The 16,564-nt window shown below is 39.3% G+C and overlaps 1 protein-coding gene across 15 annotated transcripts in view; it reads left to right on the forward strand.

The window, feature by feature from the left end:
• The first annotated feature begins 515 nt into the window (after positions 1-515).
• Positions 516-16,564, forward strand: part of CPAP (centrosome assembly and centriole elongation protein) — a 37,719-nt gene continuing 21,670 nt past the window's right edge. For 6 of the 15 annotated variants that reach the window (XR_015138213.1, XR_015138214.1, XR_015138216.1 and 3 more), the window contains exons 1-8: positions 600-887; positions 4,488-4,997; positions 5,484-5,607; positions 9,106-9,408; positions 11,359-11,470; positions 12,373-12,475; positions 12,602-14,237; positions 16,153-16,285. Coding sequence is in view for 9 of the 15 variants with exons in the window: in XM_086329883.1 (XP_086186009.1) it covers positions 4,554-4,997; positions 5,484-5,607; positions 9,106-9,408; positions 11,359-11,470; positions 12,373-12,475; positions 12,602-14,237; positions 16,153-16,285 (2,855 nt within the window). In the remaining 6 variants the exon portion in view is untranslated. Of the gene's footprint in view, positions 1,217-1,292; positions 1,620-4,487; positions 4,998-5,483; positions 5,608-9,105; positions 9,409-11,358; positions 11,471-12,372; positions 12,476-12,601; positions 14,238-15,291; positions 15,343-16,152; positions 16,286-16,564 lie in introns of those variants that run through there. The other 9 variants (XR_015138215.1, XM_086329878.1, XM_086329885.1 and 6 more) reach the window with 7 other exon arrangements.

Raw genomic sequence — 16,564 nt, forward strand, 5'->3', positions numbered from 1 at the left:
GTCCATTACTGCCCTGTCCTGTCCTGCAGGGCCAGCAGTAGGCGCTAGTTTGTTTTCTTATACCGGTTATTACAAATGGCACTTCTTTTGATTTCTTTCCCTGGAGAAGGAAATGGCAACCCATTCCAGTACTCTTGCCCAGAAAATTCCATGGATGGAGCAGCCTGGTGGGCTACAGTCCATGGGGTCGCAAAGAGTTGGACACTTTAAATATTTATAAACAGGCACAAAGCCCAAGTTGTGTACACAATGCTACCTTGCATTGCTGAGTCCGCTTCTATGCAGCATTCTGCGATGGCAATTAAGAAAACAGTTTTCGAGCTTTGCACGCCAGTGTTCAAAATACTTATTTTCAACACTGTGCACACGGCCAATTACGCATTAGGCAGCAAAGATAAGCGATAAAGACAAGCAGTTAATTCATCACAAGGTTGTCTCTGCCATGAAATAGTATGGCTGACTGCCTTTACTCGGTCCCGCCTGGCAAAGACAACAAAACTCTAAGAAATCTAGGCAGAAAGGCTTCCTCCACCGATCAGAGCATCCGCAGCCTCATGTTTCCGGGGACGAGGAGACTCACTTCTCGCGAGAGCGCTAGCGAAGCTTTCAAAGGCCAAGGGAGAGGGTCGCTCGGACCCGGAAGTGCTCTGCAGCAGCCATCTCCCCGCTGTTTAGCAGCCCACTACTCCGGCCCCGAGCCCACGCCTGGGCGGAAGGTGCCAGGCCGCGAGCTCCCACTAACGGGTGTCTTCCGGGCTTCTCTGGGAGTTGTAGTTTGCGTGTGTCCGACGGCGCGCTCGCGCAAGCGCAGGGGGACCGAAGGAACTACAGTTTCCAGGAGCCTTTGGGTCTGCGGGCGGAGCGGCGGCGGCAGTGGCGGGTGGTTTGTAAGTGCAGCGTCTCCCCCGCTCCGGCTCTGGCTTGAGAGGCCTGAGGGGCCCCGGCCTCCGAGCGGGACTTCTCGTGGGGAGGGACTTAAGGAGCTGGTTAGTTTGCCGTCCTGAATCCAAGCGGGCCGGCGGTGCGCGGAGGGACCGGCTCGGCCAGTGGGGGCGCGCCACTGGGCGCGGAGGGGCCGTGCAGGGTGCCCTGTCCGCGGTTATTCAAAGCTGTGGGTTTGAAGATTTGCTGTGGGTCGGTGGGTTTCAATGACGTGTTCTTTGGGAGACCGGAAATTCACCTCCCTAAGCAACAAATTGGTTTTCAAGACCTGAGGGTGGGTTTGAATTGTTTGCGTCTACATTTTCTGCTTCGCGTTGCCGAGAATTTAACTCCTCCCCCGGTGCTTTAAAGAAAGCTTGTGTAGCAGTTTTTGGAGGTCTTAAGGCTGTCTGTCTGTTTCACACAGATTTTGATAATAGGAAAATCCGAGTTCACATGCTGATAGTCCTAGGCATTTTGCTGAGTATGCTCCCTTTACCAAGGCCTTAGTATCAATAATAAATAACAGGTTATGCTGAAAAAACAGGATTTCTGTGCATCATGCTGACAGTAAATATACTTTCAGGATCATCGTAATGAAATTGAAATGGAGCAGTGGAGGTTTCTTTTATAGGTGGAGGAAAGATGTATTACCCAAAGCGGGGTCCACCTGCTCACTGCTCAAAGCCAATAAAGAGGCAAGTTTTGTGGAAAGAAGACAGGACCTTACCCACCCCCTCTCCATTAGGTGGATGGAGGCACCTACATGGAGAAACAGCACAGTTGGCTCTGACAGTCATCTTGAAATCCGTCATGACGGTCCTCTGATTGGGGTCATCTTGTTTGTTTTAAGTACAGTTAATCTTCAGTTTCAGAGTCGGTTTGTTCACATTTTCTCAAGGCCAGGTCTCAGAATTGTAGCAGCTGTGTCATGGCTAGTGTCTGGTTGGTCATCATGGAGTTAACGTCTTCCACCTGGTGGGAGTTTCAGTCTCTCCAAGACCGCTCACCCGAATGGCTCGCAATATTATCACTAACCCATGACAAGGAACTACAGGGCCTTGATTTTGCTTAATGACTTAAGCTGTTACTGTTTTGTCCTGTTTGCTTTTCTTTACTTCTGCTTTTCCTTCCTTCTCTGATTGAACTTATTCTTTGGCTGAAGTTTTTCCACAGACAAAAGGCAGGCTGAGGACCCCTGGGCAAGGATCACAGGGTGTTTCAGATGCAGACGCCTGAGTGTTGCATCACAATGGTGATGCCCCTTATCAGTGCATCTAGACAAGTCTCAGAGGGAAAATGCACTTGTCAGTCTGGGAGGAAAATTTTCTAGCCTTTTTTTTTTTTTTTTAATAAAATTTGAGTATAGTTAATTTACAGTGTTGTGTTTCAAGTGAATAGAAAAGTGATTCAGTTATATATACGTACATATTCCTTTTCAGTTTGTTTTCCTTTCTAGGTTATTACAAGATAGTGTAGTTCCCTGTGCTATACTGTAGATCCTTGTTTACCTGTTTTATGTGTAGTCGTGTGTATCTGTTAATCCTCATTTCACTTCAGTCGCTCAGTCCTGTTGGACTCTGTGACCCCGTGGACTGCAGCACACCAGGCCTCCCTGTCCATCACCAACTCCCAGAGTATACCCAAACTCATGTCCATTGAGTCAGTGAGGCCATCTAACCATCTCATCCTCTGTCAGCCCCTTCTCCTCCTACCTTCAATCTTTCCCAGCATCAGGGTCTTTTCACATGAGTCAGTTCTTCACATCAGGTGGCCAAAGTATTGGAGTTTCAGCTTCAGCACCAGTCCTTCCAATGAATATTCAAGACTGATTTCCTTTAGGATGAACTGGTTGGATCTCCTTGCTGTTCAAGGGACTCTCAAGAATCTTCTCCAACAGCACAGTTCAGAAACGTCAATTCTTTGGCACTCAGCTTTCTTTATAGTCCAACTCTCACATCCATATGTGACTACTGGAAAAACCATAGCTTTGACTAGATGTACCTTTGTTAGCAAAGTAGTGTCTTTGCTTTTTAATATGCTGTCTAGGTTGGTCATAACTTTTCTTCCAGGGAGCAATCATCTTTTAATTTCATGGCTGCAGTCACCGTCTGCAGTGAGTTTGGAGCCCCCCAAAATAAAGTCTGCCATTGTTGCCACTGTTTCCCCATCTATTTGCCATGAAGTGATGGGACCAGATGCCATGATCTTCGTTTTCTGAATGTTGAGTTTTAAGCCAACTTTTTTACTCTCTTCTTTCACTTTCATCAAGAGGCTCTTTAGTTCTGTTAATCCTAAACTTCTAATTTATTCTCCCTCCATCTGCTTTGGTAATTATAAGTGTTTTCTGTGTCTGTCTGTTACTGTTTTGTAAATAAGTTCATTTGTATCATTTTTAAATATTCCACACATAAATGATATCATTTAATCTCTGGATCCATCTATGTTGCTACAAATGGCATTATTCCATTCTTTTTTTATGACTGAGTAATATTCAATTGTATATATAGACCACATCTGTATCCATTTATCTGTCAACGGACATTTAAGTTGCTTCCACGTCTTGGCTGTTGTGAATGGTGCTGCTGTGAACATTGGGGTGCATGTATCTTTTCGAATTAGAGTTTTCTCTGTATGCCCAGGAGTGGGATTGCTGGATCATATGGTAACGCTGTTGTTAGTTTCTTTAAGGAACCTCCATTCTATTCTCCATAGTTGCTGTAGCAATTTACATTCCCACCAACAGTGTAGGATGGTTCACTTGGTAGATTATGAACACAAAAACAAAATGCCACTAATAATGAGAGGAATGCCAAAATAGTGATGTCAGAGACCTCTAGGGATACAGATAAGAGACTGCCTCGTGGGCGGGAAGGTAGTTATAGGAAGAGGAGGAAGGGACAACAGGAGACGGTGCCAGATAAAGCCTTGGGGTGGTGGTGACTTGTTCTGGAACTAGGAGGAACACTGCTTCCCTGGTTGGGCAAAGAAGCAGTATTGGACTACAGTCAGAAGCATTGAAAGTGGTTAAAGCGGGTAGTAGTGGATATAGATAGTGACTTGTTTTTCTTTCTTTTTTTGTTTTTCTTTTGGTAATCAAATAACTGAGACGAGCTTTAACTCCCTTAGGTTTTTTGTTGTTGTGTTGTGCTCCTTCGTGTCTGACTCTTTGTGGCTCATGGACTCTGGCTTCTCTGTCCATGGAATTTCCCAGGCAAATACTGGAGTGGGTTGCCATTTCCTCTTCCAGGGGATCTTCCAGGGATCGAACCTAAGTCTCTTGCAAAGGCAGATTCTGTACCACTGCGCTACCAGGGAATCCTGCTCCCTTAGTTTTAGGTCTTGATTGATTATCACTTGTGTAAATTGATCCATAACTGATTGAATCAGAGGGAACTTTGATTTTTGATCCCCTCAGTGTGGATTATTTTGAGGACATTTAAAAAAATATGTAACTAATTCCTTGATTGCTTTGCTAAAGTCTTTTATATAAGAAATACTCAGTAGATTTTTGTGCTAGGTTGAAGTTTGGGTAAAGTAGCTTGTTTTCTGTCTTCTTTCTGCAGGTGTTGGAAATTAATAACTGTTCCATCTTTTACATTATTTAAATACGGTACTGCCATTGGACCAAAATGTTTCTGATGCCAACCTCTTCAGAGTTAAACAGTGGGCAGGACTTCTTAACCCAGTGGATGGCGAATCCTTCTCGGGCTGGGGTCATATTAAATCGTGGATTTCCTATTTTAGAAGCAGAGGAAGAGAAGCCAGCAAATGTGAACTTTTCTACCAGCTTTCCTATTAAAGCCACAAAATTTTCAAATAGTTTCAGCTTTATAAGGGAAGAAGATTCACTTCATGAAGAACAGAAATTGGAGCCTAACAGCCCGTACAAGTTACAGTCAGATAAACCTGAACCACAGAGAGTCTTTGCTTTAACTAAAGAGGGGCCACAGCTAGTGGCACGTCAGGATGCTCCTGGACAATGGGAAGATAGCAAAAATGAGTTTATCGCAGATCTTTTGAGTGAATTAAAAGAAGTGCCTTATAAAGACCCACTTGTTAAAAAGCTTGAACAGGTAAAATGGGGTTTGACCTGATATGTATGTGTATGATTGCACAGTTATTGCAGGTTTCTGTTTACAATGAAAAGTCATCTGTTCCAGGTCTTTGTTTATCTTTTACTCATAATATCATACTTTGAGGTGAAACATTAAAACATGATTGATATGTAAGATACAAATATAGCACTTAACAGTATCTTCCTACCTCATTTTGTAAAAACTAATTTAGAAATGATTGATCAAATATTAGTTGATTTTAAACGGACTGATACCGATCCTACTTTAAGAATCAAAGGATTCATGTGGTTTTTGTTTTTTTTTTTCTCAGTTGAGAGTTTATAGAGTTTTGGTGGCAGATTAAGTTACTTAGGCATCCATCTTTGGAACTCTTTATTAGAGAAGATATGAGAAGGGAGCTGGGAGGGATTAAGATTAATGTTAAGGAGCAGAGGTCCATAAAGAAATAGTAATTTTAATTAAGTTAATTTTATGTCTAAAAAGCTGAAAGAAGAGCAACAGAAGAAGCAGGAGCAGCTGAAGAGGCGGCAGCTCGAGCAGTTGCAGAGGCTCATGGGTGAGCAGGAGGAGCTACTTGCCTTGGTGTCTGGGCAGCAGACACTCCCAGGTATTATTTACTGAGGCCTTTGGTCAGTACCATGGTAGGCAGTTATACATGTTTCCTGTCTTTAGTTGTTTGACAGGTTATTTCTACCATTTCTCTGTTATGTTGCCAACTCCAATTTCAAGCCAGATAGACAACTATGGGACGGTAGTGGTGTAATATAATACAGATGAGGGATCTGTGCCATTCTGGAACATGTGTGCCGTACTTAAAGACATTGACATTTATTTATAAAATAAAATCTTAAAAAGACCCAAAAGAATAAAAGATGCAGAGCTGAATTTGACCTAGGGCTACTGAGGTACAACCCCTGCCTGATGAATGAAAAACTGATCAGGGTCATAAAAGTGTGTATGTGTAGAAGCCATTCTGCTACGCTAACGAGCCATAGCAGAAATACTTTCTGGAGTAGTACAGGACAGCTTTTCTGTTGAATGCTAGATCAGTTAATTTGAAAGCATGATGTACTTACGGGGACAAGCAAGCAGTTGGAAGTTGATCTGGAGCAGTAGTTTTGAAAGTTTTTTGACCAGATTGCATAGTAACAAAAACATTTAAAATCATGACTCATAATTTCGGAGAAATTTCATGAATCAGTTCTTAATTCACATGCCTGGAAGGTAGCAAGGACATTTCAAAATGGTTTGTGTCCCATGGTCTGAAAAACAGTGGTCAGGGGCAGTGTGCTTGCTTCTTGGTGCTGCCTTTTAAGAGACACACTTTGCTGATTAAATGGAGCACCTGTTCTGTTGAGAGGCTGTCCTAGACGTAGAGAATACAAAGAAGAAAGATCTTGGTAGGTATGCATACAGATGTGGTTGGATGGTACCTTGGGTGTGGTGGTAGCACTGGTGACAAGGAAGGCAGCAAATGAAGAATGGCTCAGGGAATTCAGATGTTTATCTTAGACAATATAGAGAATATGGTGTGTATGTGGAAATAACTGAGTGGTTCAGGGTTCTTTTATGGAGGACAGAAAAATAATAATCACTATCACTTATAAAATAGCCTGTGATAGTTTTCTGGTAGAAATAGCATATGGTAGAGCAATAGGGAAGCAGATTTTAAAGTTCCTAGTGTGAGAACTACTTCTATGGAGTTATGTAACAGTTGTTTTTAGTTCTCAACATTTTTTGGTCAGGACCCCATAACACTCTTAAATTATTGAGGACTCCAAAGAGTTTGTATTAGTATATGGGCTATAGCTATTGATATTTACTGTGTTAGAGATTAAAACTAGGAAATTTAAAAACTAATTTATTTAAAATAACTGTGTGCTATAAATAACACTTTTTAACAAAAAATTTTTTTCTAAAAAGTAGTTGAGAAGAATGGTTCAGTGTTTTTGAAAATCTCTAACTTTTGACTTATAGAACTCAGCTGATTCTCATATCTACTTTCGCCTCCCATCTCTTCATTTATGTTGTTTTGGTTGATGTATGTGAAAAAAATCCAGCCTCACAAGGACATGTGATTGGAAAAAGGAGAAAGCTTTTTCAAATAACATGGTTATTTCTTTGATATTCCACCAAACTTAACAAGTGGTCATTTCTTAGCTGTTATTCACTGTATGGAATCAATCATATTAATGAACTTTCTATGCTCTAATTACATTAAAATACATTAAAGTATCTTGACATTTTGGATTCATCATCCGTGCTTTGGTGAAATCGTGCATTGGTTATTTGGAAAATAATAGTTCTCTGAGTGAGGTAGGTTCTAAAAATATTGATGTATTTCATTATGAAGTATAAAAATTTATATGTATTAATGCTACCACAGATATCATCATAAAAGTCTTGAAATATAAAGCTTTCAAGCTCAGGGTGATGGACATATTTTCCAACATTCTGATTTTTACTTGAAAGTTCATACTTTATCATTGGCAACAAATACTGTCAGTTTCCTTGAAATGTATGGCTCAGTTGTCTCATTTTTGAGAAAGTGTTCTGCGAAGTACTGTGGTTTAAATCATCATAGTTCGTCATTCTTTCAAGTAGAAATAATCCCTGAAAGATCAGTTAGTTGAGCTTATGGCTGAAAAAATTTCACAGCCCATGGCTTAGTTTACAGCGGAAGTGATTTATGCACACTTCTCATTTTGTCCTATAAAATGTTCAGAAGACATGAACTCAAGAGTTAAAATTTAACTAAAAAATTAATAATTTTCCTGCTTGCTTTGTCTGGAACATTCTTCAGTAAAGCTATTGTTAGTTTTCGAGCTGAGAGTGTGGTGGTGAGCACAGTGGATACTGCTGTTCTGCTTTTGAGTGAGGTCCCCAGGAAGCTCCCTCAGTGCATGTGATCAGGGTACACGTCAGCACAGTGAAAAGGCAGATACTGTCTCAGTAGTTCTGAAGATAGCTTGGACGTTGGTGGATGCCCTGACAGAGTCTTGGACACTGGGAGTGTACAGACCACACTTTGAGGACTGCTACTTTGGGATTTTGCTCTTCTGTCAGAGATGTCTTTAGGCTGAAGTGGGATGACCATTAGTCAAAAATATTTAGATGGAAGAATATTGTTATTAAAGAAGGCAGGTTGAATCTGATACTCAGTGAGGACCTACCTGACTTCCAGTTTTATTTGTGGGCTAGGGGTGAAGCAGAGGGTATAAGACATAGGTGGCATGCCTTTTATGAAGTACTTCCCACTATGTCTTATTTTTTTGGCCATGCCACATGGCTGGTGGGTCTTAAGTTCCTGGACCAGAGATTGAACCTGCATCTCCTGCAGTGGAAACACAGAGTCATAACCACTGAACTGTCAGGGAAGTCCCCCCCTCCGTGTGTCTAATTCTAAGTTTAATTGAAACAATCTGGGAAAACAGGAGTAGTAAATTTCAAGGGGCTGGTACAGCAGGCAGGATAGCTAGTATTGCCATTTATTCTCTAAGAATTCTGTCTTCGAGATACATGGAAAGGGAATCTTTTGTCTGTTTACTGGGTGATTTCAAAAGCAGAGACTTAAACAGAACAGGTAAAAAGCATTACAGGAAATTTAGGGACTACAGAAAAGTACAAAACAAAATCACCCATCATTCCACCACCTGAGGTCACCAGCATCTTAATGGGAACATAAAGGAAAAATGTTTTCATGTGTTGTAACGCAGAGCAGTTATTGATTGTGAAGGAACAGTTCAGATTATTTGTAACTGTCTGCACCGGTGCTCTGCATTTAACTGTTTGTCACAGGGCTTAGAGTTGACAGCTCCAGGCAGTGCTCACGGATGGAGGGTGAACGATGCCTTCCACAGTTAGGCCAGCTGCAGCTCTGGACTGTGAACACTGCACGTGTGTCGTGGTGTAAGTGCACTTTCAATCAAAAGTATGCAAAAGTCACTTTGGACTCTTAAAATTTCATGACTTTGTTAAACATAGTTTCCTAATAATGAGGGAAAAAAGTACTTTTCTCACTTCGGAGAAATCATAGGTGCCATTAACAGGTAGAACAGAAAATGTTATAGAAAGTCATCAGTTTTGTTTATTTTCTTAATGTAAGGTTTAACTCCACTGCCTGATGACCAGAGCCAGAAAAAGTATAGACCTCCGGGAAATTCAACCACTGTAGAGAAAACCACGCCCTTCTTGCCATCATATATCTACCAGAATCAAAGCCAAGAAAAAAAACACCCTTCTAACATTTTATCGAGTGAACAAAACGACTTCTGTAGAACTACTCATCAGGATTTTGTTTTAACTTCAAGAAGTGGTGCTTCTCCCAGCGTGTTTTATGAGGCACAGTGTCAGGAAGCACTTGTGAAAAAAAATGATTTGAAGGAAGAAAATGATAACTATTCTAAAGGTGAGTTACTTATCTTTCTCTCTTCTATAGTTAATGGACAGTGTCACCTAGTTGTTCTAAGACCAGGCAAGTCCTGCATATTTTTCTCCTATTCGTGTCTTTTTTTGTCCTCCTAAATATTTGTGTATTTATTTGGCTGTATTGGGTCTTAGTTGCCACATGCAAACACTTAATTGTAGCATGTGGGATCTAATTCCATGATCAGATTTGAACCCGGACCTCCTGCATTGTGAGTGCAGAGTCTTAGCCACCAGACCACCAGAGAAGTCCATGCTACGTCTTTAAATCAGAGATCCTAACTTCTGTACAGCCACTGAGCCTGGTTTGGACACAGAATTTGTGACTTTCCAGGAACAAGTTGCAGATGACTCTTGTTGACTTCAGACCTTGTCGTGGTAGCAGCCAGTCTTCAGAAAGGGAGGAAGCGATTTCTGTGTGGATCATTTTTCTCAAGAGCTTAGGAAAAGTTTGAAATCGATTTAAAAAGTGTGTGTTGGTGGTGGGGGATAGGATAGAAGATGTGACAGGTGAACAATAGATTAGTGATGGGACTTACTACTTGTAAGAGAAATCCCTCCAACCCCAACACCCTTACTGTATCTCTGTGTTCCCAGCACCCGGTACGCTCCTGCCAGAGCACTGGTTCTTAGTGTCTGCTCGTTCCAACCTCACTGAGTGCTCAAGGCATTTCTAGTGTAAAGTCCTGTTTCTGTGCTCACTCCCTGGCCTTTTTTTTCTTTCCATATTTTGTAATCATAGAGTGAGTATTGTGTAATAAATTATGTTCTTTTCCCACTCCATGTGGAAAGTGCTCATGGCACTTTCTGTAGCCTTCATAACCATAATTTTAATGTTATCATTATACAGATCATCAAATAATGTCTTTATTTCATGTTCTTTATAGTAGGACTGAATCATTTCCAGTATTTTTAATTTTAATTTGCTTTTCAACTTTAATGGTGTTTTTATGTATATGTTCTTTAGAGTCAGATATAGAAAAACACAAATGATATGACAAAAAGTCTTTACTCAGTACTTAGTATTGGGCACCTTTTGTGGATAATATCTTATTCCTAGTTTAGAGTAATTTCTTGGTATAAAAAGGTCAAATGTCTTTTCCTTATTTTTTATACAGTACATTCCCTTAACCTTTTCATCTTTATTTGGTGGCACTGTGCAGCATGTGAAATTGCCCTAACCAGGGATCAAACCCTTGCCCCTTGCAGTGGAAGCATGGAGTCTTAACCACTGGACTACCAGGGAAGTCCCACTGACCGTTTATTTTTGGCAAATTTCAAACATCCAGAAAAGTTGAAAGACTGCTGCAGTGATGACCGTGTACCCACTACCTAGATGCAGCAATTGATATTTTTCCATATTTACTTTGTCTATATTTGTATGTTATATATATCTGTATCTATACTTAAATTTATCTATTTATATCTGCACATATTGATAGTTTGCTCAGTCATTTCATCTCAAATTATATGGAGACGTTATTTTATATAATTTCAAATATCTGGAAAAAATTAGGACATTCTTCTATATAACCACAATACTATTAATATTTTTGTATCCAGGGACCTTAACTATGGAAATGCAATTTAGAATGCTCCCTGCGATCCCAAAATTGCCTCTTTAAGGTGTTTTTTAAAAGTAGGATCCAGTCAAGTTATTGTATTACATTCAGTTGCTACAATTCTTTGAGTCTTTTATAACTTAGAAAATTTCTCCCCCTTAACATTAACTTTTTGAAGGATGTTGTGTTTTAATTAGGGTTTTTTAGTTTTCTTTATCATATTAAAGAAGTCCTTGAGTGTTTTAAAATCTTTGGTGTACATTGTTTACCTAAATTTTTTTTTTAAGCATAGTAACTTGTAAAATTCTCACATTTTAAGACTTTAATCTGCTCTTTTTATTGAACTAAATTGCTCCTAATTTTTATTCTAGGAGAAGGTATTTTACCATGTTTGGAGAAAATGACGGAACAGATTCAGGAAGGGAACGATACGAACTTAAAAAAAATTGGTGATTCCTCAGAAGTGGTTAATATTGAAGAAAGGTATCATTCGCGTTGAAAGGAATTTAATATGAGTCATTATTATTGGTATTTTGTTTGAAAGATCCATAGTTTTCTTGTTTTTGCTTGGACGTGCTTTTAAGTATAGGATTGAAGATCCAGCTTATTCCATATTGTTAGCAACAGTAAGAGGTTGGGAAGATAATCAGTTAAAGTAGCCTTGACGTTGTATTGGGAGAATCTAGCAGTTTTTTCCAGAGAAGGCAGTGGCACCCCACTCCAGTATTCTTGCCTGGAAAATCCCATGGATGGAGGAGCCTGGTGGGCTGCAGTCCATGGGGTCACTAAGAGTCGGACATGACTGAAGCAACTTAGCAGTAGCAGCAGCAGCAGCAGTTTTTTCATCTAAAAAACTAATATTCTCTCAAATAGGTAAATCCTGTTTTGGAGAAGAGAAAGATCATATATTGGAGTTTCACATATGGTATCACTTATAAATAATAATTGAGTGTGGTTATAGAATATTAAATTTATTTTTATATCAAAGATAAAATCAATAGTGAGGTGGTTTATTATTTTCTTAAATAGTTTAGTATATGTTATGGGATGCTAAATGACTTGTTAATATTATTAAGGATCTTAAAGAATATTTATTTAATGAACTATTCTTGGAAACATATCTTAGTTATATAATGAATATGTTACTTTAAAAGTTAGTCTGAGGTCAGTAGGTGGACTTCAGAGGGGCTTTTTCAAATCACATATAGAGACATGTATTTCTGTATTTGGGAGATGGAGTGGAATTGTAGCTTTTAATAGATTCTCAAATGGAATTTGTGATGTTGGAAAAGGTTAGTTCTCAGAGGTGTCTATCAGCCACACTAAGTGTAAAGTATTCACCACATCATGGTTTTCATGTTACATAACTTTATTTTTATGATTAGGCCTATTAAAGCTGCTATTACAGAAAGGAAACAAACTTTTGAAGATTACTTAGAGGAACAGATTCGGTTGGAAGAACTAGAACGGCAACAAAAACAGCTAAAGGTTAGCATTTCTACTATTTTGATCAAGTTATCTAAGGCTTTAGAGATTTGTTTATAATTTGCTTAAAAAATAGCTTTGAGATTACTTGGATATACCAGAATTAATTCAAATATTCTTTTATTTTAGGAAGCAGAAGGATCTTTGCTTATCAAAGCAAAACCAAAACAACCATTCTTAAAACGAGGAGAAGGTTTAGCCAGATTTACTAATGCTAAATCTAAGTTTCAGAAGGGAAGAGAAAGTAACCTAGTCACCACTCAGAGCATTTCAGAGGACCAGCCTGTGTTTAAATCAGAGAAACAACAATTCCAGCGGAAAACTGCTCTTATAAATAAAGAAATCTGTACAGAGAACCTTCCTGTTAAAAAGCACAGTAAAGTCAGAGCCAAGTGTCGTTCTCTCACACTCAGTCAGAAGCCAAAAGTGCTTAAGAGTAATAGTAGGAAAAGTCTCTCTCCATCAGGATTGAAAATGCCAGCAGGGAAGAAATGTGATGGGCAATTTAGAGAGCAGATCAGTTTAGGAAAAAAAGTGGAATCTAATAATAAAGAAAATGTACCTGAGTGTACAAAACCTTGTGATGTTGGTGGCACAATCTGGAATAAGGCACGCAGTAAAGACAGACTTCCCACTTCCACAGGACTCATCAGCTGTATGGCTTCTCAGAACCCAGCAAGTGAAAGTTTGAAAGGGTCAGAATCTTCTCTTGATGATTCTCTTCAGAAAAAGTTAGAGAATTGGGAACGAGAAAAGGAAAAGGAAAATTTGGAATTAGATGAATTTTTGTTTTTAGAACAAGCTGCTGATGAAATATCATTCTCCAGTAACTCCTCATTTGTACTGAAGATCTTAGAGAGGGACCAGCAGAACTGCAGAGGTCGCCGGCTGTCTTCTACCCCTGTCAAAAGTGTGCGGGAAGAGAAGACAGCAACACTGGGTTCTGTTAGTCAGCATAACCAAAACGAGGATCCGGGCCGTGCCCAGTGTGGAAGCAAGGCTGAGTGCGAGGTTGCTGCCAGACGACGTGATTCAGTGTTCTCACCTGGAGCATTGTGGGCGCCGTCCTGTGAAGTCAGGAGGAGAGTGTACCAAACGAACCCTCCTGAGAGGCAAGCCAGGTGGAGTGCAGGCGATGGTGAAGGTGTTACAGACAGTGATCACAGCACCGATTTGGAGGAACAGCTTGACGTCACTATAAAGCCATCATCTGCGGGTAAGGAAAGGAGTTCCAGCAGCAGAGAAGATAGTCCGAAAGTCTGTGATGATAAGGGACCTTTTCGGGACACCACGACTCAAGAGGAAGAGAAAAGGAGAGATGTTGATTTAGATTTGTCTGATAAGGATTATAGCAGTGATGATTCTCTCATAATAGAAAGCTTGAAAAATAAACTTTCTGATTCCTCCAGAAGACACTCATCTATAAGTGTGAATAAAATTGACTTTGATGATGAAAGAACTTGGACTGACCTTGAAGATAATTCATTTAAACATGATGGTGTTCTTGGGAATGAAGCCATTTATGGGACTCCCCAGACAACCTGCCCTAACAAGAGTGAAATGTGTGTACTGGACAAAACGATAAAAAGGAAGGTCGTGCCAGTCAAGAAGGGAGAAGACTTGGGCAAATCCAGTAGGGGCCCAAGCCCTCCTCCTACCTCAGGTCTGATGATGGAATTCTTTCCTTCTCTGAAATCAAAGTCAAAGTCACACTCACGCTTGGGAAATGATCCCAAGTTAGACACAAGTCAAGACCACCCACCTGGTATGTTAGAGTATTGTAATGAAATGTTGTTAAGTTTAAATTTATTTTATCAGTATGTTGTCAGAATGTTTCTTAAAATCTTAATCTTTCTAGATGCTTAGTAGATACCTAGTAGGTGTTTGTTAAGGTTTGATTTCTTTTGTGAGCTTAAATAATGTAATAGTCACACACACACGTGCACACGCACACACTAGTATAAGAGATTTGGAAGAATTGTGATTGCAGATTTTTTCAAATTTTAACCTGTGTCTTCTTGCCAAGGCTTTAAAATTAATTACTGTAAGGTGAGATAACGTTTAAGTTTCTTTAATAACCAGGGGCTATTGGGCTTCCCTCATAGCTCAGTCGGTAAAGAATCTGCTTGCAATGCAGGAGACCGGGGTTTGATTCCTGGGTCAGGAAGATCCCCTGGAGAATGAAGTGGCAATCCACTCCAGTATTCTTGCCTGGAAAATCCCATGGACAGAGAAACCTGGCAGGCTGCAGTCCATGGGGTTGTTAAGAGTCGGACATGACTTAGTAACTAAACCACCACCAACAACCAAGGAATACCCAACTTGTGGTTGGTGCTACTGTTACCTCCACTTGTGCACACCATTTTAAATCCGTTTTTTTTAATGGTCTCATGCATTAATTTGCTAAATATGATGAAGAAGAAATAGAGTAAAATCCGAGTTTCCTCTCTTCCCCAGCCCCAGACCTGGGCTCCCAGAGACACCAGCTTTCCCATTTCATTTGTGTATTCTATGAAGATTCCATGCATATGAAAGTGTATGTGTGAATGTTTATATAATTTGCCTTTCCACACAAATGTAAACACACTTTGTATATACTGCTCTGCTCCTTGCTTGTAATACATTTTGAAGCTTGTACTAATACACATCTGTCTCATTCCATTTCATGGCTGTAAAGTATTTAGTTGATGGGATAGACTTTCTAAACTTATATTGAAAACAGTTTTCCATTCTTTTATGTAAATTATAAACTCGAATGTCTAGCAAAGCATGGGTGCTTTAAAATATAAGCTATTTTTTAAAAATAGTATTTTTTGCAGGAAGTTTGGAAGTTTAAAGTATAGAAGCAAAAGTGTTTAAACTATCCTAAGGTAACTGATGTATTTCTTTACATTTGTTTTTCCTATGTATTTTTAATATGGTAGAGACATATAATTGGCTTATCCTTTTTGACCAGATGTATGCAGTGCTTTGGCCATATCATTAAAACTGTTTGTGTACTTTAAAAATGGTTGCAGAGATATTAATGTAGCATAATTTTATTTAGTAGTTTCACGTTGAACATTTCAGTTGTTTTTCACTATTAGAAATAACACTGCAATGCACATTTTTGTGTAGAATGACTTGTATGATTTTATAAGTTCATTCTTTAACTAGATTTTTAGAAGTGGGTCAGAGGGGAGATACATATATTTTAGTCTTGTCATATAAATCAAGGTTATTTTCCAAATGGGTGGTTGAAGGACAAAAGTATAGGCTATTCTGTTAAGTAGCATATTTGATGTGGAAAAGGTCTTAATTTGTATTTCTTTTATTGGTGGGGGATAAACTTTGATTTTGGTGTTGATAAGTGCTTTAGATCTCTTGTGAATGCTTATTCATGTTCTTAAGCTGTTATGTATATTTGTTCAAAAATTTATTTGAATGACTTTTAAAATATGTAATGTTAATTTGTCATCAGATTGTTTTTTGAGGTAGAATGATTTGATTCTTCAAGTTTAGATTGCCCCATCTGTAAAGTTAGGCCATTGTAAATTTTTCTGTCTTTTAGAAGTATTGTTCCTAATGCTTTTCAATAATACAGGTATTGAGAATATTTTTGGCTCTTAGTGTAATAGCTAGCTAGTGTTCTGCTGCTGAAAGCATTTTGTGAAGTTCAGTATTTGTGGCTTATCTTCTAGGTGGCAATGCTCGATCTCAAGTTTTGAGAGAGAAAATTATTGAATTGGAAACAGAAATAGAAAAATTTAAAGCTGAGAACGCATCTTTAGCTAAACTTCGCACTGAACGAGAAAGTGCCTTGGAAAAACTCAGGTAAGTGGGGGGAAATGTACAGTGATCCAGTTATATCTTTAAGATTGTATCTCAACTATTTGAAACAATTCCTGTTAATTTAGCAAGAGAAAGAAGTGAAATACATACCACAAAAGAATTTAATAAATTTAGATAAAATGACCTATTGTGGTCAAAGGTGTGTTAAAAGGGGAATTCTCTTAGTGATGAGGTCATAAACTGAAGTTTTGTCTGACAAGCAGTTTGGAGCTGTGAATTCAAGCACCACCTTGGCCAGTGTATTATGTTCTAGGGCTGCTG

This window comes from Bos grunniens, chromosome 12, assembly GCF_055505025.1.
Source record: "Bos grunniens cultivar Pamir isolate PY7600 chromosome 12, Bosgru_T2T1.0, whole genome shotgun sequence".
Taxonomy (NCBI): domain Eukaryota; kingdom Metazoa; phylum Chordata; class Mammalia; order Artiodactyla; family Bovidae; genus Bos; species Bos grunniens.